We start from the raw sequence: 25,539 nt of genomic DNA, 5'->3' as shown, positions 1-25,539 counted from the left end.
TTCCATCCGTCTCATTTCTGGTAGCTTTTGGAACCTCGCAAGCATTCACATGCCATAAATCTCCATTTAAGTCCTCACATTGAAACTGTAGACGCCGGACTTGGGGGGGTCTTCTCATCATCCACCGCGAGCTTCTTCTTTTCCAGGGCGAGCCTTTCATTTCCCAGGACGAGCTTCCTCTTTTCCAGAGCATGCCCCTCTTTTTCAATTGCGAGCTTTTTCTTTTCCAGGGCGATGCTTTCCTCTGCTAGGATTTTCTCTTTTGAAACGAGTGTCCTCTCTTCCGCAGCAAGTCCTATCTCATCTGGAGCGCGCAATCGTGCTTCGCTGTTGATTTTCAACCCATCCTTCCCAATCTGTCCCAATGAAACCCTTGATGGGCTCAAACCGTACTGTAAGGTCTCGCTACCGAGCTTTTGTTTTTTGCTCACATCCAACTCTTCGCCGGAGCATCCTACATGTAAAATCAGCGTGGAAGTTTTAGAACAGGAGTTTTTTGCACGCCGCCACGTAGATTGAGACGAGAGAAATGGTGGGGTCAAATTGATCCAATGGTTTGAATAGATCTATCTGACTGAATGAATGAAATGTTTCGTGGATGAAATTTTCCTCAGGGAGGCGAAGCTCAATGCGCGACCAGAGGGAGAGGCACGAGTACAGAGTGAAGCAATAATATCGATTTAGAGGGACAGCTTGGATGAGTTGCCTCTGAAATGAGCTTGGCAACTGTGAAGTGAGTTTGTCAACCTCTTGATGTGAGCTTGGTATATCCCAGAGATTGAAACAATCAAACGGGATATCCAGCTTCCATTGATTGATGAGAATTGGTGGATGAGAGTTGAAAATCGAAGGATGAAAACCGAAGGAGGAAGGTCGAGGAGTGAAAGTTGAGTTGTGAGATGGAGAGAGGTAAAAGTGAAGTAAGTGACAGGCGAAGGACAACAGAAGTGGAAGGCGCGACCTGACAAAACCAGAAAGGGAAGAGACGAAGCACCACCGCACTTTCCCCAACAAGACAATATTTTCAGTATGCTTCTTGAATAGCACCTGGAAACTCACATTTACTGTCTAAACTCCAAGAACATGAAAGGATTTGCTTATTGTCAATTTGCCCTTGATTGTGGTGGATATATGTATTGCTGACTTCGAGGACGCCTTTCGTTGATTTATCCCTTCTCTTTTCTTCAACAGTCCGATTTGGAGGAGGTCTGCAGACTCGTTATGCCTCTCCCAGTTATCCAGCTACACCTCAAATACAAAATGGAGGCAGATGTGCGGATACCAGCAGTATGTACAAGCCTTTCACGTCATGATGTCTCGTGAGTACTCTAACATCGCACCCAGGGAAGGGGACCGAGAAAAGATTATAGATTCCACAAATCTCAGAAGCCATCTGAACTATCTACCCCACCAGCAATAAGTAGAGAGGATATATATACCACCAAAACACCAGACCGCCCTCATTATAACCCATAAATGTCATTTTCGTATCACATACAGCTCCAATCGCTAGCCTCCTCCCCACTACCACCAGCTCCCCAGGCCAACCATCGACGGCCCCCGATCCGCGACCTGCCCCGGATCATTCTGCAACATAACGTCCCTCACCAAATCATCAAAGTTCTCCCACGAGAAATCATCCATACCACTACTCTCCCCCGAGCTCACCCCCATCTCCATATCTAGATCCCCCAACGGCGCCTCAAGCAACCACGGCACCTGGCCCTGCATCTGCCCCGAAAATCCCGGCACCTGGTTTTGGACACCCTGGTACGCCGGGTTATGCATATTCTGTTGCTGTGCCATCTGCGCCTGCTGATTCTCATACTGCTGGAACTGCGCCTGCAGTTGAGTCGGTCCATCCCCAGCGTCCTCGGTAGCCGAACTCACCTCCTGCGTATGCGATTCCATTGTGTAAGGCGGTAAGGGGATATCCGGGGTAGAATCGGACATCGGTTCGTCCGGGTACAAGATGCCCTGTTGTAGAGGGCGGAGTACTTCGACGTCGCCAAGATCAGCGGGTTGATGCTGCTGCTCTTCCCCTTGAGTCATCGCGCTCGGGCACGCCGATGGCACCGCACATCTATCCATCTCCAAAAACCCGGGTATTTGGCGTGACATGTCACCGGCGGCCACGGCAGCAAGGTCTTCCTCGCGCTTACGACGCGCTTTAGCCATCAATCTGCGCAGCGGCAGCCACAGCATCCCATTCTTCGAGCTGCGGGAATGCTTCACTGCGTCATCCCAACTCGAAAACGAGCTATCCACAGCACGCCACGCGCGGTCCGTGACAGGGCAGCGTGGACGATTGCTGATCTCGCGAAGAATATACACGAGGGCGTGCCAGTGGACGTACGTGTGGAACAGCCATCCCCATTTCTTCGTTGCGGCGCCGGTCTCGAGGAGCCGGCTGTACTCGTTGATTTCGATGCTGGCGATGAAGAGGCGGTCGCGAATGTGCTGGGGCAGGTTGTCTGGGGAATCTGGGCCGCGGAAGAAGATCATGATGCTCATTTTTGCGAGGACGAGGCGTGAGACGGTGGCGGCGACCCAGTGGAGCGGGCCGGAATTGAGGCAGTATTGGAGGTATTTTTCCTCAAGGTGAGCGTGCAGATCCCGTACCATTTTCTCCTTCTCTTCGAAAGTGGTAGCGTTCGCTAGTTCCCTAGGGGCATGGATACGGGGTGTTGCGTAAGGCAAGTGCCGCATGACTCTGCAGACCTCGTACCGAATAAGGCAGAAAGTCATATCAGACACGCCGACGTGCTCCTGCGCGGGTTCGGTAGCGAGAGGATCAAGATCAACGTCATTAACATTAAGAGGTAAAAGGGTATCGTAGGTGCCATCCAGGATCGCAGGTTCAGAGCCGTAGTCTTCCGATGCGCGGACGTCGAGAACGCAAAGCGACCACCATAACCGGCGGCGCATTTCGGTGTCGAAAGGCGAAAGGCCCATCTTGGAGCCGTCGCGGTGGAGGCCAAGGCCTATCGATAGTCGGATCGCAAGACCAGTTAGCGACCAGACAAATTTGGACTGGTCATGACGGCGAACGCAGGTCAGGAAGAGAGAGAATGCTTGTATTATGACCAGCTCCGAGGTATTGAGGAAGTCAGCTCGGGCGAGAGCCTGCTCCACTCCAAACCTATAGCGATCAATTAACACGCTTTTGTCAGTGCCAAAGTTTGACACGACTTCTTCCTGGCTCAAGGATGTTATAACAGAGTAATATATTGCAAAAAGCAACGCCTCTATACTCTTGCTCAGGCAGTCGAGGTTTTCCTTGGCCTCCTTGATTGCCTTGGCCATTGTAGGCACGTGGAGGACTTTCGTGATAGGGTCCACGTTCTCCACAAAGACATCCCAGAAGAATGGTATCTGGGAAGGTAAGGGATGTAAAGACCGCAGATCCACCATCGTGCTCGAATAACCAAACAAAAACCCCTGGTGTCCCACAGGAGATTTTGAACCTGGCATATCGGCAGTCTCTCCATCATCTTCGACTGAAGTATCATCACCATCAAATATCTCTCTGATATCTTCCACCTAATGAGGGTTAGTTACATACACCTATCTCAGGGGCTGGCGCGTTGTTGTGGAAAAAGGGCGTTATTTTACGTACCTCGTGGCTTAAAGTTGCAAACAGGTCGCTGTTGACATAATGACTCTTCCCCTCATCTATGACCAGCTTCCCAAACTCCCGCTTCATCAAATCGGATTCGGGAGGCCCTTCCCCCATATTAGCCATCCGCTCCAGCCACTTCGAAGTCGACGTCCTTCCCTCATCCATCCCCACTACCCTTACGGTCCCCTTCGCCGATTGGTGTTTGCCAATTGTACTATCAGGCTCACTGCTCGCGTCCTTATCTTTCCACAGTCTATCCTTCGGGCTGTCTGTCGAACTCCGATGTGTTTCCTCCTCCACCTGCCCGCTCAACTCCTGCACGACACCCTCCAGTCGCCTCAGTCGCTTCAGCAACTCTGTCTCCCTCGCTGTGACCTGTTTTCCTGCCTTCGGCCGCCGCGGCGCACGCCCAGGGCCTGGGTAGTGGCATTCTATCTGCGCTTTGGCGCAGTTCGAGCATCCCGTGCTTATTTTGTCGCATTTGACCTTTCGCTTGCGACACACGTCGCACGACCGCGTATAAAGTGTTTTTGATGACTGCAGCGGCGAGTGAGACATTGCCAAGGCGAGCGCACTCCTGTCGTCTGGACCTGTACTCGTGGTAGGGTTCGAGGTACCGTCGCCACCGAGGGGGTTCGACTGGTTGTGGAGGGGTTGCATTGGGGGCGATTAGTCGTGGTTTTCGTATTTATGGGGCTGAGCTTCCGAATTTTGGACGGGGTTCATGAGCCTATATTGGCCATAACAGCCCTAACTATTATTATATATGACATGTACGAGAATATGGAGAGAGGCTTCGGCGTGAGATGTGGTGAGATTCGTGCATTTCACCCCCCAGAGCGGGCGCGGATGCCATCGGCTTGTGCCGTGCCGATTATGCCAGAAATCCTCTAGTCTGAATGCGGATGGTGTATGGGGTCATACTATAAGGTCGGTGTATTGGCCAAATAATCATAATTCCCGTGTGAAGCATTTATATCAAGTCAACATGGAAAATTATCGTTAAACATGATAATTGTCTTGGCTCAGCCGTGTTGGTTTATCTGATCTTGATTTTCTGTTCCCTTAGTAAGTGTATCAGGAGATTAGTTAATCCTATCACGGACGTATCTTCACGTGTTCTATGCTTCAACTTTGACAACACAAGGATCGGGTATACGGCAGGACCAGCCACAATTTATTACTAGATCTTCATGGCCATGACCAACTCAAACTGTGCACCGTATATCCCGTGCGGGATGGTGATTTCTGCAGTTCATCTTCCGCCTCTTCCGGCTACTCACAAGCCGCCCAAGCACCGCCTTTGCCACCTTTGAGCAGATCTCACCAACCCTGGAACGAGCCAGGTGTGTTATATGGCCTTGCTAATATATAGAAAATGGATATATAAAGGTTAAAGTCAGGGATACGGAATCCCACAAATAAGACCCTGCGTTTTGGTTAGGTTGACGATCGGTTTCGAACCAAAGTGTCAGGATCGCCAGTTTCCTAGCCTGCGTCTACCCCAGATTGGATTCCATGCGCTAACATCAAATGCTTATTTTACAAGTGCCGCCGCTGATAGATTAATTACGGAAAAATTATACTAACTTGAAATTACACTGCCTGTAGAGCTTCAGTGCTGATACACAGTCGGTGCTTTTATATACTACATATGGTGTTAATATGAGGGGCTGAGAGATCATTGCTTCATACGTGAAGGCGTCGACGACACACCCTGTATTCCTAACCAGAGCTGGTCACTCACTTCAGTAGTAAGCTTTCATCTTCGTCACCTCTATATGCCTTGTAATATACTTGACACCTAACTAGAAAACCAGTTCCACACGTGAGCCATCCTTCCCCAGAAGCTGGGCAGCAAGTGATTTTATATAAAATGGGCTTCAACCCTCCAAAAAGTGCCCCATCCGTAACAGAGTCACCACTCAATCCCTTCACCCCCGACAATCCTGAAATACCCCGCCAAAATGCACACCTCCGCCCTCCTCCTCCCCCTCGCCTTCGCAGCCGTCGAGGCCCACCAAAACTTCCACCAGTTCTGGGTCAACGGCGTCTCCCCCGGCTTCGAAACATGCATCCGCATGCCCCCCTCCAACAACCCCGTCACCGACGTCAGCTCCAACGATATCACCTGCAACGTGAACGGCAACACCGTTCCGCGCACCGAAGCCGTCTGCGCCGCCGCGGCGGGCGACACGATCAAAGTCCAGTGGGACTCGTCGACGCATCCGGGGCCGATTACGCATTTCTTGCTTGGGCCGATCGGGGATGCGACACAGGAGAGTGGGGTTGGGAGCTGGGTCAAGATTGATGAGCTGAATTATGTGGATGGGCAGTGGGCGAATGAGATTATGGAGGCGGCGGAGATGACGCATGAGTTTAAGCTGCCGAGTAACCTTGAGTCTGGCGACTACCTGGTAGGTCTCCTTTCCAAATTTAAGCGCGGTGGAAGTTTTTCGAATGGATGAATCGGTTTGCTAACAAACTATTGCAGTTAAGAAGTGAGATGGAGACCCTGCACGCTTCGATGACAGTCGATGGTACGCAATTCTACATCGGGTGCGCGCAGCTGCACATCACCGGCCCTGGAGGGTCATGTAGCCCATCGATCGAGCTGCCCGGTGCATACACGGATCAGGATGCCAATATCTTGATTCCGGACTTTTACAACGGGTTTGACCCGACGACGTTCACAGCGCCAGGTGGCCCAGTGGCAACTTGTGCGTGAAGGACAGAGAGGGGTAGATGATGGGGGGATGGGTGTGAATAGGACAAAGGGGAGGAGAGTAGCTGAGGTAAGCGTGTATATATTGAGATGATCTTTTGTATATATCTTATCATCATATAAAGAGTTGATAACTGCAATTTCCACATACCTTACAACGTCCACATGAGTTTATTACTAGTGAGTTGCTATTGAGAGTAAAGCACCCACTATTTGGCGGATATAAAACATTCTTTCAGGGGCCATCTATGTCATTAGCCCAAACCCCAAATGATGGTTTGTTCGGCACACATGAAGCTATTATATATACAAGCTTAGCATCAATATGCCCCATACCATTGCCAGGCTAGCGTATATGTGCGTGCCAACTTGCGATCCTCCATTAGATCCGTCGTCACCCGGTGCGCCACTGCCCGATTTCGGGAACCCAAGTGCCGGATTCCAAGCGGGTTGCTTGCCAGACAACAGCTCATCAGAGCGAGCGCTATCAACACTGCCCAGAAAGCTGATGGAGATAGGCCCGGCCCATCTGCGTTCGTCGGGGAGAGAAGCTTGGTAGAGTCCTGTCGGTGCGAATGAGGCGGATTTGTTGTCAAACTGGCCCGAGATAGTCGGGGCAATCTCAGACATCTTCCAAATCTGGACTTCGCATCACCCAGTTTTAGGACTATGACGAGTACGTCGAGTCTGAGGAGTCGTTGCAACTCTTATAATCGAATTTGAAACTCTCGTGGCTGGTGGAAGCGTTGTTGCGCGTGCCAGGGAAGGAATACGATGTATCGGAAATGTGGGTAGCGTTCAAGTTCCGGTATTTCTGTGTCGATTGGCCGATGGGGTAGGAGTGATAGGGCGGGGTTTGGAAGGTTAAAGACATGGTCAGTCATCTATTCCTTCCACAATAAAATGGATGGTGGTTGGGTAATCACGGAGGGAGGGGCTTCATGAAAGAATGAAAAAGAATGAAAGCATGGAAAGTATGGACAACGTATTTTGGAGGCAGCAGTTGAGTGATATTTAGCCATGTTTAGCACGATATTCTGATAATATTCTGATTTGACCTGAAAGCGTCTGTTTTTCCATTTCCGAAGTTTGTTGCGTATCTTTTCGAGCGAATTCCTTTGAGCAACGATGTGACAGCTTGCCTCCGAATGCACGGACCGAGAGTAGTCTGCATTGCCCACGTGACCACAACACCATATAGCCTTTCCTGTGAATCAATGGTATACTAAGACTAAGTACGATAATTACTGAACAGCTTTAATATATCAGTCTATTTGCTTTGCTAACTACTCCTTACGGCCTATAGAGAGTTTGCTGGGGGGCTCAGGGTTCAGGGCGTCCTGGTCTCCATGAATGCACGGACATAATTAGGACGAATTGGGGGCTTCTTGAGCAAGACATGCTCCATTTTCACAAACACCGACGTCGAACATTTCGTACCTGCTGAGTAGCTTGATGCCGGTTTCCATACGTCACATAGCCGCTGTGCTCATATTGATCGCCGCTGCTCTCTTTACTCGACTTAACTTAGAATGGTGGCTACTGCCACAGCCATTTCGAAGGCCTCCTACGCCTACAATGAGCGTTATAGACCCGTCATTCTCCGCCGAGAGATGCGCAGATCTGCATAACAGGCTCCTGCAAAAAGCAATCGTGAACGAACCCAGTGCCATGGTTGAGCGTAACCTCATTGCAGGGCTCCTCGACGTATCAGCCGAGATTGCTGATTTTCCAAATTCTGGGTCTTCACCATTGTACCACTTCCTGTCGCTCTTGGACACCATCTCTCTGCCCCACAGCCTATTTATCCCATTAACCCCAGAAATCTATCAGCCAGTCCCGGAAGTGTTCAGGGGTGATACATTCAGCCGCGAACCAGGTGTCATTCTTTTATACGGACAGAACAATGCTGACTCACCCATGGATGGAGGGCTATTTCTTGATGTACAGACGTACAAAGTAGTCTGGCATTGGAGCCCGGGGCCTTTTCCTGCATCTGAGAAATGGATATCATTGGAGTTCGCACTGCAATCTCAGCTGGACAAGTGGGAATCGGTCAAGTTCTATTGGGACACCAACAAGCAATCCCTAGCCATCAAGCGTTGGGTCGAGGCAGATCTGACAAATTCATTGGTTGGTTGGGGCGGGCTCCTTTCAACCATAGAAGCCAGGTTACCACAACGAGGCCAGAGGTAACAGTCGCGATTAGAGCCTCTTGATGTCGAAAGCATGGCATCTTTTCGAATCGGCAGGTTTGCAAGAGAGTTCCTTTCCCGCGCACCACGTCCTGAATTTAGGCACGTTGCTCCTGGTATTTTAGCGTTCTCTCCGGAAACCCTCTCCGAGATCTATTCATCGGAGCCGACCGATCCCTGCCGGCGAACCTTTAATCTTGGGGGTGAAGATGAGGAAGATTGGGTAAATCTATTACTCCCAGCAATTAGCACGATGCCTCAAGATGTGTCTCAAAACCCCGAATTTGATATTAAGCCATTCGACGAAGACTGGGGATATGGCAAGTTTACGGTCAACAGACGAGCAGGTCTGTACACAGAGCCGGGTTTAATTGACTCGGACGTTGTTCGCCTGATCGCAAACTCAGGATTGCCTACAGCGTGCCAATTCAATGGCCGTTGCCCGTGGAGTCCATCGCGCCCACCGCGTCTATCAGAGGTTCCGCATCACTGGGCCTCACTTGTTGAAAATGGCACTTGAAAAGTAGATGCCGATGGTGTCGCAAATGACAACAGTTGGTTCGACGAAAATCTTCGGCAGTCAAAGCTTAATTGGAATTCCCCATAATTATGCACAAACAACCTTCGCCGCGGCGAAGGTTGAGATATCTACATGAGATCTTCGGAATCACAGTGATTTAAATCGACCTAATTTTCGAACCTGGGCTAGGACCACGGTAGGAACTGGCATGCCTGTGAACAAAGAAACCTGATCTTCCAATACAGGTTCATCGAGCCTAAATGGAATTGAAATTACGGGGTTTATTACCTCTCAGGCTCCACGGCCCGGCTCACAAATTGCTTATAACTGGCCGTGCGCACCAGAAAATGGCTGTTCTAGGCGTGATTTCTCCTCATCACAACCCATCAACAGCATTTAAGTTAACTTCCGGATAAACTCCACCCGTTCCCTTTCCTCCGATCCCCCCTCTCCTTTCCCCGCACCCCGTCACCCCTCATTTGCAAGGATAAGCTCTCTACTAACAACGGCTTGCAAAACACAATAAAGTGTTCTAAAACCCGTCCAAATATGCAGTTGTGTGCAACTTCCAAGTTAGTCGCCCCAGTCTGCCTGTCATGTTACACTTAGCCTTACTGGCTTTGGTTCTGCCCTCTGCAATCGCTCATACTCCAGTTATATCCAATGCCAAAACATCCTTAACATTATTGTACCAGAATAACCTTAACGGTACTGATGATTCAAATCACATTGGCTTTCTTCTGCTGGATCCCTCCGACAAAAAGGATGCAGCAAAGGCATGCGAGGCCATTGGGGAATCCCTTATTTCTCGATCTCAAATAAAAGCTCATAGTGCCGACTTCGTCAGCTCGCTATCCTACGTTGCTTACGCCGGCCGCGCCCAACCTGCGCACCTCTATCATATTTCTGATGGGGTTGTCGCGGTGGATGCACATGAGAACCTGATGTTCCCGCCTATACCATCACGAAGCATTAAACTCCCTGTTTTATGTACCCAGTCAAGCCAGCAAGGCCAGCCATGGGATGCGGTGGCCACAACGAGTAACCAGGTAGCTATTGCATCGACTGGGAATACCTATGTTGGATACCGGAATCAGAAATCATTTCGATTTCTCGGCATACCATATGCCGACACCCCAAAGCGCTTTGTGCACTCGGTCCCATACTCGAAAACAAAACAGACTCTCGATGCTACTGTATATGCTCCACAATGCATGCAGTATGGATCAGGTGCCGAGAGCTGTCTTTTCCTCAACGTCCAGACGCCGTACTTGCCGAAACAAGGCTCCAAAAAAGACCTCCGGCCAGTGTTATTCTGGATCCACGGTGGCGGCTTTACTGGGGGATCAGCTGCCGACGCAGGGACTGATGGAGGCAATCTAGCCTCTCGTGAAGATATTGTTGTCGTCCAGATTCAATATCGTCTCGGTACATTAGGTTTTCTCGCCATCCCCGGAACCAGCGTCACAGGCAACTATGGAATTGCGGACCAAATCAATGCACTACAGGTGAGAAACCTGAGGGGCATTTATTGAGCACAATTTAACTTTCATAGTGGGTCATTAAGAACATCGCCTCCTTTGGTGGAAATCCAAAGCAAATCACGATTGGTGGCGATTCAGCAGGCGCCGGTTCTGTACGAGCGCTCCTCGGCTCCCCACCAGCAAACGGCAAGTTTCAAGGTGCAATCGCCATGTCCAACCTTGGCGGTGGTGTTACATTAGGTCTAGAAAGCACTTATTCTACGACATACAGTTCATATCTCACAGTCGCCGAGTCCTACGCTCTTGCGGGACAGAACATCTTCCTTGCCGCCGGGTGCAAACAAGCTGCTCTTTCTGAGCAAATCGCATGCCTTAAGAATGTGCCTGCATCTACCGTCAGTGGGCTCAGTTCAACGGCCCGTTATGTTGTTCAAGACGGCACCTACGTGAATACCCCACAGCTTAATGTCGTGAAACGCAGTGGAAGCACAGCCCATGTTCCTGCGATGTTTGGCGTGGCTCGCGATGATGGTTCCTCAATCGGCGCATCGTACCCAGCCACTCCAGTCACCAGCGAAATAGAAGGTATCCAAAAGTCTCTGGGTATCTCGGCGTCTTATGCGCAATCCGTCATCGATAGCGGACTTTTCCCACTCTATAATACCGGCAACATAACACTCGATTCCTTCAACGTTTCTGCGCGCGTTGCAACCGACAGTGGTTTCCGCTGCGTGGACCAGGCCACCATGTTTGCGGCTGCTAAGTCACATGCATTCGCGGCTTCTTATTACTACGAAATGGACCGTACCGTCGGAGGTTACGATTCGAATTTGCTAGGCGGCGCTCCTGTGACCCCAGGCTACCCCAATGGAAACCCAAATCTCCCATACTTCCGTTTCCATAGCGGAGCCACGGCGCCATTTATCTTTGGGAACGTAAGCCCAATCCGTGACTCGAATGATCTTAAAGCTGCGCAGTTGAACTCGGGCTATTTTGCGCAGTTCGTGAAGAATGGACAGCCCAACCCATCAGAGCGCTATTTGACGACAAGGAAATATGGAGACACGCTGCATGCAGTACAGCATACGGGGCAGTGGAATCAGATCAAGGACAAGAACGGCCCAATACGCCTATTGGATTATCCCTCTGTCTCAAGCGGGTTTGTGGATGTGCCACAGTGCGCGTTCCTGAATTATCCTTTAAGTTACTATGTAGATGGTGGACGATAATACCTGCCTAGCAGCCGCAGGAGTTTACAAGCATCAAAGCTGTTATAACTGTAATACAAACCAGACTATTCATGGTCCGAGAAGCTTCGCGTATCGAAACTATTTTGTTGAAAGTTGGTGACGTTTGTTGCCCATGTTACCAAAAATCATCATCTCATAGATCTGAACACGTTGAGAAATTGTTGAACTATATTTCAATGTTACGGAATCAAACACGTCACAGCTTATTAACTGAGTGTATTGCACTGTACGGCCATAACTCATGGAATGAGGCACTGTACTACGACAGGCATCAAATGGCGATAAGTACGTATTACCGCTGCTATATGATGTTGGATTAAAGATGGCCATTGCCATGCACAATGTACGATTGCGAGTTACACCGCTAAGAAGTAAGTGTTATAGATAATCCTTGCATAAGCCATAAAAAGGCTACTCTGTGGGCCATAATATGCAGCGATCTTCATTGTACAACTGTATTGCATATTGCCTTGACCAAGACAAGTTTCATCTGATTCGCCTGAATGCTAAATTTGGCACCAATGTGAACCCGAGTCTGGTCTCAGCCATACTCGGGCCACCGCCTCTGAAACTCATCAAGCGCGGCAAGCGATCGGCAGAATGGTTCGACACGGATGGGAACTGGCTTGAACCAGACGAAAGTGACCCAGAACGCCTATCGCTTTTGCCGCCGAGTAGTCTCGAGGCTATGGAGGAAAATCTGGAGGGGAAGGACAAAGAGCTGTTTCTCAACTTCATCAGGTCAATGTTGCAATGGGAACCGGAGAAGCGAAAGACAGCACGAGAATTGTTAAGTGATCCCTGGCTGAGCAGGGAAAAGACGGTCTATTCCTATTCTTGAGGGGGTATCGAAATCCATAAATACATAAAAACAAGTAACAAAATGGGTCCTTCCGTGCAGTGGAGTTGCGAAACATTAGGTGATTAAAGTGATCGGGTCCCACAGTCCTCTCCAACTTGACTATAGCATGGAGAGAAGGCTGGCCACGCCAAAGGTACCAGTCAACGCCCAGATCGCCATCGCCCTGGCGTTAAGACTCGTAGCTGCGCCCTGCGCACCGCAGGTAGGTGATGGATTATTGGTCTTCTCAGCGCCTCCTGTGATCTCGACATCGAAGCGGTAGTAAGTAGGGCTAGCGATCGTGACGTGTGCGGTTTCAGACGTCTTTGTACCAGCGGCCTCCCCTCCAACGGTTCCAACACAAGTAGCCGCAGTTGTACCATCAAGGGAACATGACTCGACGATGGAGGCAGTTACGTCGTAGCCCATGGTTCTAGTTGTCGCGGTGTAGTCCCACTGATAAATCGCCGGTCCCTCAGTTACAGTCAAAATCTAGATGAAGTTAGTACTTGTTAAAACTCGTGGAAGGGAATTGAGGCTTACTTCCTGGCCACCGGGACCACAATCAGTGCCAATACTTGCTGGTGCCTTGGTACATTGAATTGCGTATACGGTCCGGTCCACGCAGACAGAAACGATGGATGCGGCAAATTCAATCTCGTCGGATTCGGAATCCATAAACAAGTTCACAGTATTTCCTCGTGGGGTTGGTGTGGCCGTATTGTTCCTGACATTAAGAACAGGGAATGTCGCTGGCGCTTCCTCCTTCCCCGCCATACGTGCAGAGAGTCCGGGGTTGAACCAGTCGGCACCAAGGGCGGGAACATTTGCGCCGGCGAGAGAGAAAGCCATTTTGGAGTTTATAGAGCGGACTTGATTGAATTGGAAGATGTTTTTGGTGATCAACCGCACCTCGCGGCACTTGCTACCCTATATATACGGAGAACTAATCTTACATTCATGCCTTCAGCCTACTGAAGCCTTGGCTGAAGTGCTGAAGTCTTGGCTTAGGATTGCAAACCTTGCATTCGTTCCTATTTCGGTATCCCCGGACCTATTTCCGCATGCTTTGACACCTAATACAGCGGCTGGCGGCACCAACTAGCGCTGCTGCACAAATAAAGGGCCATACACACACACGGGTGTTGATTGTCGATTCGCATTTTTTTGGTCCTGGGGGAATAGTTTGGACTTGGCAGCCCGTATAGCGCTACAACTAATATTAGCCGCAGTTGAGATTGCGCTGCGCCGCCTGCAGCTGACCCTTGCCAAGATTTAGGCTCCTGACAAGGCCGCATTATTATCCCAAGGCTGTATGTACAAATTTACTCCCCGTACGAGTCATAACAAAATCCTGTGTGATGATTGTGACTGCGCCTTGCTGCCAGGAGATGTGTGCACAAGAGCCTCAACAAGGATGTTCCTTTTTCTTTTCAAGTACTGGCGGCTGTTTTTGCATAATATCCAAAATTGAGAATTGTGCAAAAATAGTGGAGGCATGTCAGAGTAGAGAAGGCCAGTTGAATTGCAGTTTGGTGAGGGGAGTTGTCCCTTGATACATACAGTATATAACGAGAGGCGTGATTTATAGCATCAAATCAGAAAGAAAATCACTTGATAGACCATTCAACCCCTCCCAGCTGTCAGCCCTAGCCATCCGTACGCCCCAACCATCGTCCCGAAAACGCTTCTGAACACAGCCTTCCCCCTCACCCCCTCCTGCCACAACACCCACCCATCCACAAGCCCCGTAAGGCCCCAACACCCTAAAACAACGTCCACTGCATCTAGCATGCCGCGCAAATATAGCGTACCTAGCGCTATTCCCAGGGCTACGTTCCGCCCACCATTAATGATCGACACTGCTTGTGCAGGCTGGGAGGAGGCGACGCGCTTGGGGAACCCAAAGGTTGATAATGCGAAGGCAGCGTCAAACATAGGCATGGTGCCACCGGCGCCGACACCAAAGCACACCACTAGAGCAGGGATGTGGCGGGAGGAGAAGGACATGACTGTGGTTATTTTTCAAAGTCACGATTCAAAGACGTGGTGTTGTGTATGATGTTGTGTATACGGTGAGTGGGCGAGGGAGGTGGGATGCGACCATATAGGTGAGGGGTTTATAACTAGAAAAGGTGCGGCTTAATCTTCGTGCGGCCACCGCATTCTTCCGACCACGGTGGCTGAATTGCTGGCAAGGCGGCATGTTATGTGGGACAGAGTGAAGCCGGAAGTTGGGGAATGACGGATGCCCGATTTGTCGCCACGTGACATGTACCTGAGTGAATGTGAATCGTGAAATAGGGTGCTGAGCAACTAGAAATTACGAGAGGCATACTAAGGAAGTAGTTATATGGTAAATATCGTTCTATTTATCTCTATCATAATCAGAACTCCAATACCAAAGGCGTTCAAAGCCACTCCTTGCTGCCAAGGTGGGACAAGAATGCTCCAGAATCCTCAATCGTCATATTGTCAATAACCTTTTTCATGAGAGGCACGCTCTGAGCTGGAGTGATCGGCCCCTTGAAATGCGGATAGATATTTGCAAATTCTGCTCCCATCTCTTGCATTCGCGGTATGTGTTCTGGAGGTGCTATTTGGGTTGTCAGATTCCAATCACCTCCATTACGACTCGTAGGTTTTGAGATGGGTGAACTTACGAGGTCCAGTAGCGGTGTCGACGACCCCTGGGCTCAATGCGAGGAGGATGATTCCCTCTCCTCTCAGCTCAGCAGAATATTTGGCAACAACCATGTTAGTGGCCGCTTTAGTCGAGCTGTATAGCACTGAGAACGCGATGTTTGCCTTCTGCGCTAGCTCCAAGTCCGCTAGGCCTGTTGATATGACAGTGATCTTCTTAGTGGTGCCTTTGCGAATGAGCGGAATAAATGCGTTGATGGAGTGGATGACACCGATAACGTTCACATCCAAGTTTTTGATGAACTCTCGGCGAAGGAGGTCCTCTTGACCGACGAATTCCGTCGGGGTGATGAAAGACGCGTCAGGACCGAGGTAGGCGCCGTTAACAATCAGATGATCGAGTGAGTTGTTGGTTACTTCAGAAACCTCGCTGGCTGCTATTGTGAGACTTCTGTGATCGAGCATGTCAGCCTTGAAAATGCGGACATTGGTGATTTTATCGGCTGCAAGTTGGGCCTCGACAGGTCCTGGAGTGCGTGCTAGTCCAATGACAGCATTGGATGGGTCCTGGCTGAGAAATCGAAGCCACTCGTACTGGGAGTTTCGTTAGAATTGGAATATGATGGGGTGTGGAAAGAGCCATACTCCGAGGCCTCGAGAGGCACCAACAACAACGTAAGACGGCATTTTCAGAGTTTGACGTCTGTGTAAACTGAAGTTGAGAGACGAAATCGAGGCAATGTGTATAAGGATAAAACAAAAGGGATTTCTACGACTCTTTAAGTAGTTTCGTAGGGATACTCTTACCAAGCACATCGTAGTAGATCAGCCGCCGATGTCCCCTATCCTACCTTGAAAAATCAGGACTTACCGGCGGATACTAAGAAATCATCCATTCCAAAGGCGGCACAAAGATTACCTCACATTCCTACCAGCGCTCTATATAACTGCTTACACAGCGTTGATTTAGCTCAGACTGCGGTAAGATTCAAGTTGGTTGTTGGCGATAAAAAAGTTACTTGGTATAGACCCATTTAAACCGTACCTGTACCTAGATGGAAGGACGAGACGAACCTCGGTTGCAGTTGCTTGCGCGGTTAATCGATAAAACAGGTTGTAAATGCTTTCTAATCCACCTTCCGTCAATTCTCACCCGCGCAAGCACCTCGAATTTATCAACCATCGGCGGTAGATTACCATCAGTCAGAAATTCTGGAATCTAACTCAAATTAACTTTGGGCACAGATATTGTCGAAAATTCGGGGTCTCTGCTGACTCAAGTCGTAACGATCGGCATAGTGGGAACAGTGTCTGAAGGCAGGTTTCCCCCGGAGCATGTCTGGGAGTGCGAGAAGCACAAAGGGGTGTTGGACTTGTCGCCTTCGTAAGAAGAAATGTGACGAAGGAAAACCAGTGTGTTTAACATGTAATAATCTCGCCGTGACATGCCATAGGTATGGTCCAAAGCCAGAGTGGATGGACGGCAAGGGTAGAGAGAAGGATATGGCGGAGACAATTCGACGTGTAGTCAAGGAAACGACTGCAGAAAGGAAGCGGATAGCAATGAAGCGGCGACCACAGCAACAACAACAATCCAATGGATCTACGAACAATGCCGCGGCTAAGGAGCCAACCCACCCAGCACCACCTGCTACTACGCTACCATCCCCTACACGGACAGACTCGTCAGATGACTGGGGAGGGCGCGTGATGAATCGTGTATCCCCGTTAGTCGCTACAGACCCTCCTCTTTCAGATTTTTCGGTCGTTCCAGAAGAAGTCGACACAGAACTACTCATGCACTACCTAGATCACGTTTTCCCACTTCAGTTCCCTTTCTATAAGCCATCGGTAGTCTCTGGTGGTCGGGGCTGGCTTCTATCTATTTTGACGACGACAAAACCTTTGTATTATGCTGCTATTAGCTTGGCAGCCTATCACCGGCAGTCTATGCTATGCCGCGACAGTGCAAGCAAGCACCACGGCCTCGACTTAGAGTCCCTGGAAAGGCAATATGCACGTGCGCTGAGTGAACTCCGGCAATATCTGGCAAAAATTGGGGACAAGAAGGAGGCTCGTACCCAAGTCGAAAACGTCGACGTCCTTTCTTGTTTGGTAATGTTGATATCTTTAGAAGTCGGTATATCCTCTCTGAAACCATCCGTCAGTTCTAACATTGTCGCTCATAGATGTTCAAAGGGGATGCAAGAAATTGGAGGATGCACTTATCTGCAGCGGCGGTGCTTGTCCCAGACATCAAACGTGAGGAAAGGGTTGCCGAGTTTGCCAGTTTATCCCCAGGATACCAATCAGCTTTATTCTTCTTCGCTGGCGTGGTTGGATGGTACGACATTCTCTCCTGCAGCACCACAGGAGAGCCGCCGTTCTCGAAATGCGAATGTATTGGCACAGCTTTGGGTTATATTTTCCTTGATAAAATAATGGGCTGCGAAAACTGGGCCATGCTCCTCATTATGGACATTGCTTTTCTTAACGACTGGAAACAGAATCTCCAGATAAGCGCTCAGTTGAGCATGCGCGAGCTAGTCACTCGTGCAACTCACATTGAACGAGGTCTTGAAGATGGTCTTCGAGACACCTCTAGCAGACTCAGCCAATTAACAAATCACAGCACCCCTTCGATTCTAAGTACCGGGATACAGGAATCGCCTCATCTCACGCTTCTAATCACACGCATCTTTGCCTGTTCTGCGCTTGTGTATCTTGACGTAGTCGTCTCAGGCGCTTATCCTAAAATGCCAGAAATCCGCAAAAACGTGTCTCGGACGATAGATGCATTGCGAGCACTGCCTGATATAGCGATGATCAACAGCCTTACTTGGGCATATTGCATTACAGGCTGCATGGCAATAGAAGAAGAGCAGATGTTCTTCAGAGGCCTGGCGGTATCGAGCAATGGGGATACCCCGACATTTGGGAATTTCTCAAAAGCACTATCTATTGTAGAAGAGTGCTGGAGACTGCGGGGGGAAGAGAAACGGCAGCAGCCAGTCGACTGGAGAACAGCGATGAATAGTTTAGGGATGAGTGTCTTGTTTGTGTAATTATTCTTGTACTATATTTCGAAATTTGATTTCGTACATCCATGTAGGAACAGAAATGAGACAGACATCATGGTCCTTAAAGCCAGGCAGCCAATCCATGCCCAGGTAGTCAAGAGTAGGTGGCGCACAATCTACGTCAATTGAGACTGCGACGAGCAAAGCAGCTGCCGTTGATTTGTAACTTGAGAGATTAAAAGTAAAGGATGTGCTTCATGAATCCTTAAAGATGGAATATGCATGTAATTGTCACATACGACCATTCACGCTTTACTAAAAGCGGCAGAACTTGCGCTAAGTATTAACTTTATCGTACCTTTTGTTTAGGGGCTTTGCAAGCGCCTGCTTGGTCCGAAAGTACAGTGGATAACTGCCGATCTGACTTGCCGATCTGATTTGTACCGGTCTTTGGCTCTAGCGATCCTGGGTCATTTATATCAGCCTTCCGGAGTTTGATGTTTTAGAAAAAGTCTTCCTAGGCTTCCTCAGGACGACCGAGGCTGTCTACTATATTTTGGGGCTATGTAGGCATTCACGCCTCACTAAGAACAGTAAAGCTTGCGTTAGATTTAACTTTAAAATGATTTGTGCAGGGAAATTTTACAAGCTCAGTCTAAAAATATGGGAGATAAGTGCCGACCTGATACACAGGCAAAATTTCCCCGCAAAGGGTACTATAAAGTTAACACTAGCGCAAGCTTTGCTACTTTTAGTAAAGCGTGGTGCGGGGATAATGCTTAGAACCTCTAACTATTACGGTAGTTGTCTCCGTCGTCGTTTCAAATCATAGTTAAAACTAGCTAAAACGACGGAGACAATTACTCTTTCTAACTCTGCGCGCCGTTTAGAGTTGAACGTTTAGGCGGGGTGAGTTGGTCACAGGCCCTCTAATTTCGGAGGAGTTTTGCTATCTGTCTTTCTCTGCCGTCTGCCAGCCGTCTTGTTTCCAGCGCTCTAAATTACCGCATTAAGGGTTCCCCTCCTCAGCTTTGGGTCCCTTGACTGGCACCCAACCTCCGAGGCAAACCACACAATTATCACGGTCTCTAGACACCATAAAACTACTATTTAAATAGGTAGATAGAACCCAAGCTATCTGGGCATAACTGGTTAATTCCTTCCTTTTATTTCATCTCATCAATATTTAACACTTCAAGATGTTCTCTCAAGTTTCTCTCCGCGTCCTGGCTGTCGCAATCGCGCTTCTCTCCCAAGAGTGCGTTGCCCAATTTCCTTTTGGAGGGATTCCTCCTCCACTGAGGACTGTCACAAATTGGGGGGACAACCCAAGCAACCTGCAGATGCAGGTCTATAAGCCTAGAAATGTTGCTAAAAGCCCAGCCGTCATTTTTGCGGTATGTTTATTATCATCTTTTTATTCTGAGCTATAGGAGATGAACATGTTAGGCTGACTCAACATTCAGCTTCACTTTTGCTTTGGGTCAGGCGCCATATACAATGCCTTCACGAAGTACTCATCGCTTGCTGACAAACACGGTTTCATCGTCGTTTATCCTTCCAGCCTTGATGAGACCGGTTGCTGGGACGTCGCATCGAAGGCTTCTCTGACCAGGAACGGAGGCGGAGACAGCACTGGCCTAGCCAACATGGTCAAGTTCGTCATATCAGAGTACAACGCCGACCCAGCCGAAATCTTCGTCACCGGTTCCTCTTCTGGCTGCATGATGACCAACGTTATGATTTCTCTCTATCCCGATCTGTTTGCTGCTGCGACCTGCTACTCTGGTGTACCCGCGGGCTGTCTCGCCGGCTCTCCCAGCTCTAGCCCCATCAGTTCGGATCCTGCATGCGCCAATGGCGATATCATCAAGACCGGCGAACAATGGGCTCAGATTGTGTACAACATGGATCCAGGATACAACGGCAGACGACCCAAGTTTGCCACCCTACATGGAACGGCCGACAATGTTGTCTCTATCAAGGATTTGGGGGAGCAAATTAAGCAGTGGTCAACCGTGTTCGGAATCAATAAGACTTCTGAGCACCCTAACACGCCGCAGAAGGGATACACGCAGCTTATCTATGGCGACGGAACCCAGTTTGTGGCGTACTCTGCAGATGGTGTAGGACACACTGTCCCTGTTAACGAGAACTTAGACCTCGAGTGGTTTGGCATTATAAACAGTGCCGCCTAGATCTAGGCTGGGTTGTGTTGATGGTGATATATAGGGTTGGAAAGAGAGCTTTCAGTTTCTTCCCTTGGTTATCAAGACAAATTTGGATGTATCAAATGGGGTTTCGTTTATATGTTGGATTAGGAAGAGATATGATATTACTCTCATTAAGGTAATAGCTGAGTCGACCAGCTTTACCACAAATCATATTTATTTCTACATATTTTTACTGTCATCACCTCCGCGATTGCCCTGTTTACCCCAAGATACCTGCAATGGCTTGGGTAACTCTCCGCAGATAATTGTAATGCCGATTGTCCATTTGTGGGGAGGAACCATGCGTCTGAACCAACGCCCATAAGGAGCCACTTTTGCAAGTGACGAAAACACGAAAAGGGCAGATTTTAAAGCGGTCAGATGAATCGAACCTCCATATATGGCAATCGCGATTGATTGTCCATTTTCGGGAGTGAGTTGCTTTGAGAACTTGAGGTCTCTAACATATGGTATAGTACCCGGTACCATATATTGTAATGATCGAGAGTGATATTGCTAGCTAGAAGTGAAGACTTTGGAGCCTTAAGCTGTTTTGTTTAGAGCTCGGCGAATAGTTACAGAGGTCAGTAGATAATACTTTACGTTTAGTGCTTCTGGTGAGACTGCCACTGCTTGAGGTCGCCACCGTATAGCTTCAAGCGGAGCCATGAAACTTCCAACACTTTAGCCTTCGTCTCTCTGGCCACGATCAATATAATTTATATGATCTATTTGATTCGGATAGTTTGGACAACTTGGCTGGCTTTCCTCTTTCCTATCTTCGTCCGCACCTTCCACCATCTCCCTAATCAGCACGAAAACATGATCAAATGCCCTCAAAAACCCCAGTCCACCAATCCATAGTCTTCACATCCTTTACATTTCCACCAATTATATCGACACCCGCCTGCACACTATCAAACATAGCAACCAATGCCCCAATCTCTTTGTTACTGACCCCATCCCTCTTCATCCTATCTAGAAACTTCACTCTATTCCTTAATAAATCACTCACCTCCCAATACCCATCTTGTAAGGTATCTCCTGACTTCCCCCTTGTCTCTTCCACCAACGCGAACCTCCCCTTCTCTACCACATTGTTCACAATCTGCTGTGGGCTTAAGACTGATCTGACATTTCTCGTGCTAGGCGTCAAACGCTTCGCCTCAATATTTGCTAGCAATAACGCAGTAACAACATGCGGCAAAGTCTCGGCTCTGTTAGCACGGAGACCCCATTCTGCGAGACACAGACGGGTGGTGTGACCAGCCAAGGCTGAGATGATTTCAGAGAGAATGACGGGAGTCTCGAAATACCAGATACAGTGAGCGAGAACGACAAAGTCGTAGGGTTTGGCGGAAGAAGGAAGGGTGGACAGAAAGGCGACTGGGTCTGTGTTGTGGAAGTTTATGCGTGAACCTAAGGGGCCGGCGAGGAGGTTGCTCTGGCATTGGGCAAGTGTGTAGGGGGCACCTATTTGTGGATTTAGCAAATGTCTTGAAAGATAAAGGAGCAAATAGATAACAGATAATAGGCTCTTTTGGGGCCATAATCACAGAGATGGAGGTTGTGTAGGGAGATGTGTAACTACCATAATCAGGCGCCCCTGGATCTACAGCGTCTACATGTCCGTCCGGGCCAACTGCGTCTGCTAGAACAGTCGTGCAGTCACCTTGACCACAGCCAATTTCCAAAACTCGTGATCCAGGTGTGATTCCCCAAAACTTAGTAAGATTAATACGGTGATCCAACCCTCCTAGATTGCTGTCGAGGAATATTTGTGAGAGCTCTTTCGCTTTGGCAGATGGCTCTATCATTGTGGAAGTAGTACCGAGATTTCTTTAAGGGAGATTCTGGTAAAGGTAAATTGAACTAGGGAGTACGTATACTTGCGGCTTCAACTGGATGCTTCAACTAGATGCTTGTGGGGATATACCTAGAGTCGGCAGGAGAGGGAAACACTTGAGGCTGCTGTTTATCTATACAAAATCCTTTCCAAACTTTGAAGAAAAGCCGGATCTGTCCTTGACGCTAAAGTGACTCAGAGAAGTGACTCATGATAAGTAACTCATGAGAAGCCTTAACAGGCAGGTAACCTCTACATTTAGCGTTCATCCTACCGAAAAATTGCTGCACAGTAAGCATTTACCTTGTCACGCTTAAATGATGCCAGCCCTAGAGCCTGTAGAGGAAGAGGAAGGACGGCTACCGGCTATAGAAAGGATCAATAGGGAAGGAGCAACGGGAAACGAGAAACGAGAAACTAGGGCCTGCTTTTCGCAGTCGCAAAAACCGAAAGTTACGGTGGTTAAAGCAACCAGGCGTGCTAAATATAGAACGGAATACGGTAATATGTTAACAACAATCCGGCATCAGTGGTTTAGTGGTACTTTTACATAGTAAATTATATGTAACGTGACTTAAGGTCATAAAATATAAAAATATAAAATAATTATTTTTATCTAAAACACAATCGATTTACAATATAAAATCTCGCAGACGCACTCCGCTTGCGACCACGATTAGCGCATTTCAAAAGCAGTGGGAGCGGAGTATTTGTGATGTAGACATTCTCCTCGTAGAGTTGGGGTTTTGAAGCTGCTGTATCTATCTATCTTCTCAGACCAAGCAGCCGGGCAACAACCACCATATGTGCCAATACGCAATTGGCTTACATTTTGCGATTTCGGTTCTGAGAATCAGAGGATTGAAAATAATTTTTTATCGATAGCTTTTAGGTAACAGAGGCTATTTTCCTCTACCTAGAATACTACTACAATACCCCACATCATCCTAGCTGTCCCTTACTCCCGCCTCTCCCCCTCTCCTTTGGGTTTATCTTAAACTACTGTCTAACAGCTATATACCGTAATGCACAGATTCGCTAAGATCCCCCGAGTAGTCAATAAATAGCCAGTCTATAAGCGCGCAGATATCTGATTAGGAATGACACCAGAAGCCAATATCCTGTTCCCAATTATCCTTAGATCTGGCTTCCTCAACTTCCCACTTTGGGTCTTTGGCCAAAGCTGGAATTCTTTTCTCGATCCAAGCCACCAGATATATTTTGGCTGCTTGAACTGCGCCAACGTCTCTCTCACCCAGCTTCTCAGCTCAACGTCAGTTGGAACCCGCCCATTACCGGACCACTCCACGAATGCCGCAATCTGCTCACCATATTTCTCATCCGGCACGCCAATGACAGAGACTTGTGCAATAGCAGGATGGTTCATGAGTCGCTCTTCGATTTCGAGAGGAGCAATATTCTCTCCTCCACGAATGATCATATCCTTGATGCGGCCGGTGATGCAGAAGTAGCCCTCACGATCAATGTATCCTTCGTCGCCACTGTGGAACCACTCCAAACCATCTTCTGAACTTATTTTGTGTGCCTCTTTCGTCTTCTCCTCGTCGCCGTAGTAGCATTTTTGAATTCCGGCCCCTCGAAGCACGATCTCGCCTTTCTCCCCTCGTTGCATGATGAGATTCGTGACTGGGTCCACAATCTTTGCTGAGAATCCGGGAAATAGGCGGCCAGATGTCTTGGTCCGCTTCTCCATTGTATCGGTATCTTTCGTCATCGTGCAAATAGATGAAGATTCAGTCAGGCCCCAGTTTGTGTGTGTTTGGGTGATCCCGAAAGCAGCCCATATTCGCTTGATGAGGGGTTCCGGCACCGCGGAGCCAGCGACGATTGCGAAACGAAGAGTCGTCTTGTCGTATTGGCTAAAATTGGGATGTGCTATTTCTGACACGAACATAGTTGTCACGCCATATATTCCCGTGCACTTGTTCTTCTCCACGGACCGTAGCGTTGCCTCTATGTTGAATACTTCGCTGGGTAAGATGATTGATGCGCCCCGTGCTGCCGCTGTGGCGAGGCCGATTATGATACCAAAACTGTGGAAGAGAGGGACCGGAGTGCAGATTCGATCATATGATTTGAGGTACATTGTGTCGCCTATAAGCTTTCCTGCATTGAAAACTCCTTTGTGGGTCAGAGCAGATGCTTTAGGGTTGCCCGTTGAGCCGCTGGTGAATTGGAGGTTGAGGATGTCGTTGGAGTTATTTGTCCGCTCAATGGCGAGAAGATCCAAATTTGACTTCGTGCCTTGCAGAACGACCTCTTCAAAGGGAATGGAATGCGCGCCATCGTTTGCTTCGCCATTCACCATAATCACATGCTCTAGTGACTTGATTCCGCTCTTCAATCTGGGAATCCAAGGTCGGTAATCGTAGCGGTCAAAGCCAGGTACCATGACCAGCACAGAAGTTCCACAGGACGACAGGACAGAATGCAACTCGCGCTCTGAGTAACCATAATTCGCAAGAGTAATCTGGAAGAGATCATTAGTATTTAGGATGAACGATATTTAAAGAGCAACAGATTTCATACCAATGTGCCTAATTTCGCACATGCGAAGAACAGTTCCACGTATTCGACCAGATTTCCCATCATAACAGCAACTCTGTCACCCTTCTTGACGCCCATTGCAGCTAACCCTCTCGCCAAATCATCTGTTCGTCTGTCTGCCTGAGAGTATGTGAGACTTTTGTTCTGGTGATCTGAAAGTACAAGCAGTCCATTCCCATTGGTCTGGGCCTGCTCTCTAAGCAAGTTTCCAAATGTTTTGTCAGTGGCACATGGTTGTGATGGTCCATGAACTATGGAGCCGCCATTTTTCGCCGCCCGCGCCATGGCAATTTTTTCTTTTCTTAGAGTTTCCATGTTAAAACTATGCTGAGTTATGCCCGCTGGAAAATAAAGATGTATGATGGAGATGAAGACAGAATGGGAGCACGGAGAAGATAAGAATCATAGGCCGCTACCTTGAACCGCCACGAAGGTGGGGTAGGTAGTCATTTGGGAAAGTTATAAGAGATCAACAGCCGAGGCCTGGATAGCAAGTCTATGGGACTCGAGATACCCATTCCATCAATGTGTGGGCAAGATGTATAATTTGATAAGTTGCATATGGGGTTCGAAATCTCCCGAGCTTAGAAACGAGACCCGAGACCCGAGAGG

General features: G+C 48.7%; 15 protein-coding genes across 15 annotated transcripts; 7 read left to right on the top strand and 8 right to left on the bottom strand.

Moving 5' to 3' along the window:
• Window positions 1-74: 74 nt before the first annotated feature.
• VE01_04015 (uncharacterized protein) lies at window positions 75-1,483 on the bottom strand (the record flags this gene model as incomplete). The annotated part of the gene is made up of 2 exons (XM_018273493.1): window positions 75-454; window positions 1,456-1,483. The coding sequence occupies 2 exons, from the start codon at window positions 1,481-1,483 to the stop codon at window positions 75-77; spliced, it is 408 nt and encodes a 135-aa protein (XP_018131651.1).
• VE01_04014 (uncharacterized protein) lies at window positions 1,353-4,718 on the bottom strand. Its single transcript, XM_018273492.2, has 2 exons — window positions 3,620-4,718; window positions 1,353-3,543 (listed from the first exon to the last, which is right to left on the bottom strand). The coding sequence occupies exons 1-2, from the start codon at window positions 4,280-4,282 to the stop codon at window positions 1,525-1,527; spliced, it is 2,682 nt and encodes an 893-aa protein (XP_018131650.1). The 5' UTR covers window positions 4,283-4,718; the 3' UTR covers window positions 1,353-1,524.
• Window positions 4,719-5,589: 871 nt separating this feature from the next.
• VE01_04013 (uncharacterized protein) lies at window positions 5,590-6,350 on the top strand (the record flags this gene model as incomplete). Its single annotated transcript, XM_018273491.1, has 2 exons — window positions 5,590-6,039; window positions 6,117-6,350. The coding sequence occupies 2 exons, from the start codon at window positions 5,590-5,592 to the stop codon at window positions 6,348-6,350; spliced, it is 684 nt and encodes a 227-aa protein (XP_018131645.1).
• Window positions 6,351-6,647: 297 nt separating this feature from the next.
• VE01_04012 (uncharacterized protein) lies at window positions 6,648-6,977 on the bottom strand (the record flags this gene model as incomplete). Its single annotated transcript, XM_018273490.1, has 1 exon — window positions 6,648-6,977. One exon carries the CDS (start codon window positions 6,975-6,977, stop codon window positions 6,648-6,650), a length of 330 nt encoding a protein of 109 aa, XP_018131644.1.
• A 948-nt stretch (window positions 6,978-7,925) lies between these two features.
• VE01_04011 (uncharacterized protein) lies at window positions 7,926-8,543 on the top strand (the record flags this gene model as incomplete). The annotated part of the gene is made up of 1 exon (XM_018273489.1): window positions 7,926-8,543. One exon carries the CDS (start codon window positions 7,926-7,928, stop codon window positions 8,541-8,543), a length of 618 nt encoding a protein of 205 aa, XP_018131647.1.
• Window positions 8,544-8,576: 33 nt separating this feature from the next.
• On the top strand, window positions 8,577-9,062 carry VE01_04010 (uncharacterized protein; the record flags this gene model as incomplete). Its single annotated transcript, XM_018273488.1, has 1 exon — window positions 8,577-9,062. One exon carries the CDS (start codon window positions 8,577-8,579, stop codon window positions 9,060-9,062), a length of 486 nt encoding a protein of 161 aa, XP_018131646.1.
• A 596-nt stretch (window positions 9,063-9,658) lies between these two features.
• On the top strand, window positions 9,659-11,775 carry VE01_04009 (uncharacterized protein; the record flags this gene model as incomplete). Its single annotated transcript, XM_018273487.1, has 2 exons — window positions 9,659-10,570; window positions 10,618-11,775. The coding sequence occupies 2 exons, from the start codon at window positions 9,659-9,661 to the stop codon at window positions 11,773-11,775; spliced, it is 2,070 nt and encodes a 689-aa protein (XP_018131741.1).
• Window positions 11,776-11,978: 203 nt separating this feature from the next.
• Window positions 11,979-12,638, top strand: VE01_04008 (uncharacterized protein). Its single transcript, XM_018273486.2, has 2 exons — window positions 11,979-12,081; window positions 12,181-12,638. The coding sequence occupies exon 2, from the start codon at window positions 12,227-12,229 to the stop codon at window positions 12,635-12,637; it is 411 nt and encodes a 136-aa protein (XP_018131742.1). The 5' UTR covers window positions 11,979-12,081; window positions 12,181-12,226; the 3' UTR covers window position 12,638.
• VE01_04007 (uncharacterized protein) lies at window positions 12,574-13,551 on the bottom strand. The gene is made up of 2 exons (XM_018273485.2): window positions 13,181-13,551; window positions 12,574-13,129 (listed from the first exon to the last, which is right to left on the bottom strand). The coding sequence occupies exons 1-2, from the start codon at window positions 13,487-13,489 to the stop codon at window positions 12,758-12,760; spliced, it is 681 nt and encodes a 226-aa protein (XP_018131749.1). The 5' UTR covers window positions 13,490-13,551; the 3' UTR covers window positions 12,574-12,757.
• VE01_04006 (uncharacterized protein) lies at window positions 13,552-14,926 on the bottom strand. The gene has a single exon (XM_059463585.1). The coding sequence runs from the start codon at window positions 14,645-14,647 to the stop codon at window positions 14,264-14,266; it is 384 nt and encodes a 127-aa protein (XP_059319814.1). The 5' UTR covers window positions 14,648-14,926; the 3' UTR covers window positions 13,552-14,263.
• A 76-nt stretch (window positions 14,927-15,002) lies between these two features.
• Window positions 15,003-16,286, bottom strand: VE01_04005 (uncharacterized protein). The gene is made up of 4 exons (XM_018273483.2): window positions 16,152-16,286; window positions 15,926-16,082; window positions 15,301-15,874; window positions 15,003-15,233 (listed from the first exon to the last, which is right to left on the bottom strand). The coding sequence occupies exons 2-4, from the start codon at window positions 15,965-15,967 to the stop codon at window positions 15,049-15,051; spliced, it is 801 nt and encodes a 266-aa protein (XP_018131747.1). The 5' UTR covers window positions 15,968-16,082; window positions 16,152-16,286; the 3' UTR covers window positions 15,003-15,048.
• A 152-nt stretch (window positions 16,287-16,438) lies between these two features.
• On the top strand, window positions 16,439-18,461 carry VE01_04004 (uncharacterized protein). The gene is made up of 2 exons (XM_059463584.1): window positions 16,439-17,416; window positions 17,470-18,461. The coding sequence occupies exons 1-2, from the start codon at window positions 16,616-16,618 to the stop codon at window positions 18,343-18,345; spliced, it is 1,677 nt and encodes a 558-aa protein (XP_059319813.1). The 5' UTR covers window positions 16,439-16,615; the 3' UTR covers window positions 18,346-18,461.
• An 811-nt stretch (window positions 18,462-19,272) lies between these two features.
• VE01_04003 (uncharacterized protein) lies at window positions 19,273-20,615 on the top strand. The gene is made up of 2 exons (XM_018273481.2): window positions 19,273-19,697; window positions 19,767-20,615. Exons 1-2 carry the CDS (start codon window positions 19,500-19,502, stop codon window positions 20,496-20,498), a joined length of 930 nt encoding a protein of 309 aa, XP_018131745.1. The 5' UTR covers window positions 19,273-19,499; the 3' UTR covers window positions 20,499-20,615.
• Window positions 20,616-20,873: 258 nt separating this feature from the next.
• VE01_04002 (uncharacterized protein) lies at window positions 20,874-22,480 on the bottom strand. Its single transcript, XM_059463583.1, has 2 exons — window positions 22,105-22,480; window positions 20,874-21,986 (listed from the first exon to the last, which is right to left on the bottom strand). The coding sequence occupies exons 1-2, from the start codon at window positions 22,328-22,330 to the stop codon at window positions 21,340-21,342; spliced, it is 873 nt and encodes a 290-aa protein (XP_059319812.1). The 5' UTR covers window positions 22,331-22,480; the 3' UTR covers window positions 20,874-21,339.
• An 814-nt stretch (window positions 22,481-23,294) lies between these two features.
• ACSF2 (Acyl-CoA synthetase member 2 mitochondrial) lies at window positions 23,295-25,212 on the bottom strand (the record flags this gene model as incomplete). The annotated part of the gene is made up of 2 exons (XM_018273479.2): window positions 23,295-24,850; window positions 24,910-25,212. The coding sequence occupies 2 exons, from the start codon at window positions 25,210-25,212 to the stop codon at window positions 23,432-23,434; spliced, it is 1,722 nt and encodes a 573-aa protein (XP_018131743.1). The 3' UTR covers window positions 23,295-23,431.
• Window positions 25,213-25,539: the final 327 nt, after the last annotated feature.

The sequence above is a fragment of the Pseudogymnoascus verrucosus genome (genome assembly GCF_001662655.1).
Source record: "Pseudogymnoascus verrucosus strain UAMH 10579 unplaced genomic scaffold scaffold_14, whole genome shotgun sequence".
Lineage (NCBI taxonomy): Eukaryota > Fungi > Ascomycota > Leotiomycetes > Thelebolales > Thelebolaceae > Pseudogymnoascus > Pseudogymnoascus verrucosus.
The sequence above is the reverse complement of the archived record's forward strand: the minus strand, read 5'-3'. Positions and strand labels throughout refer to the sequence as shown.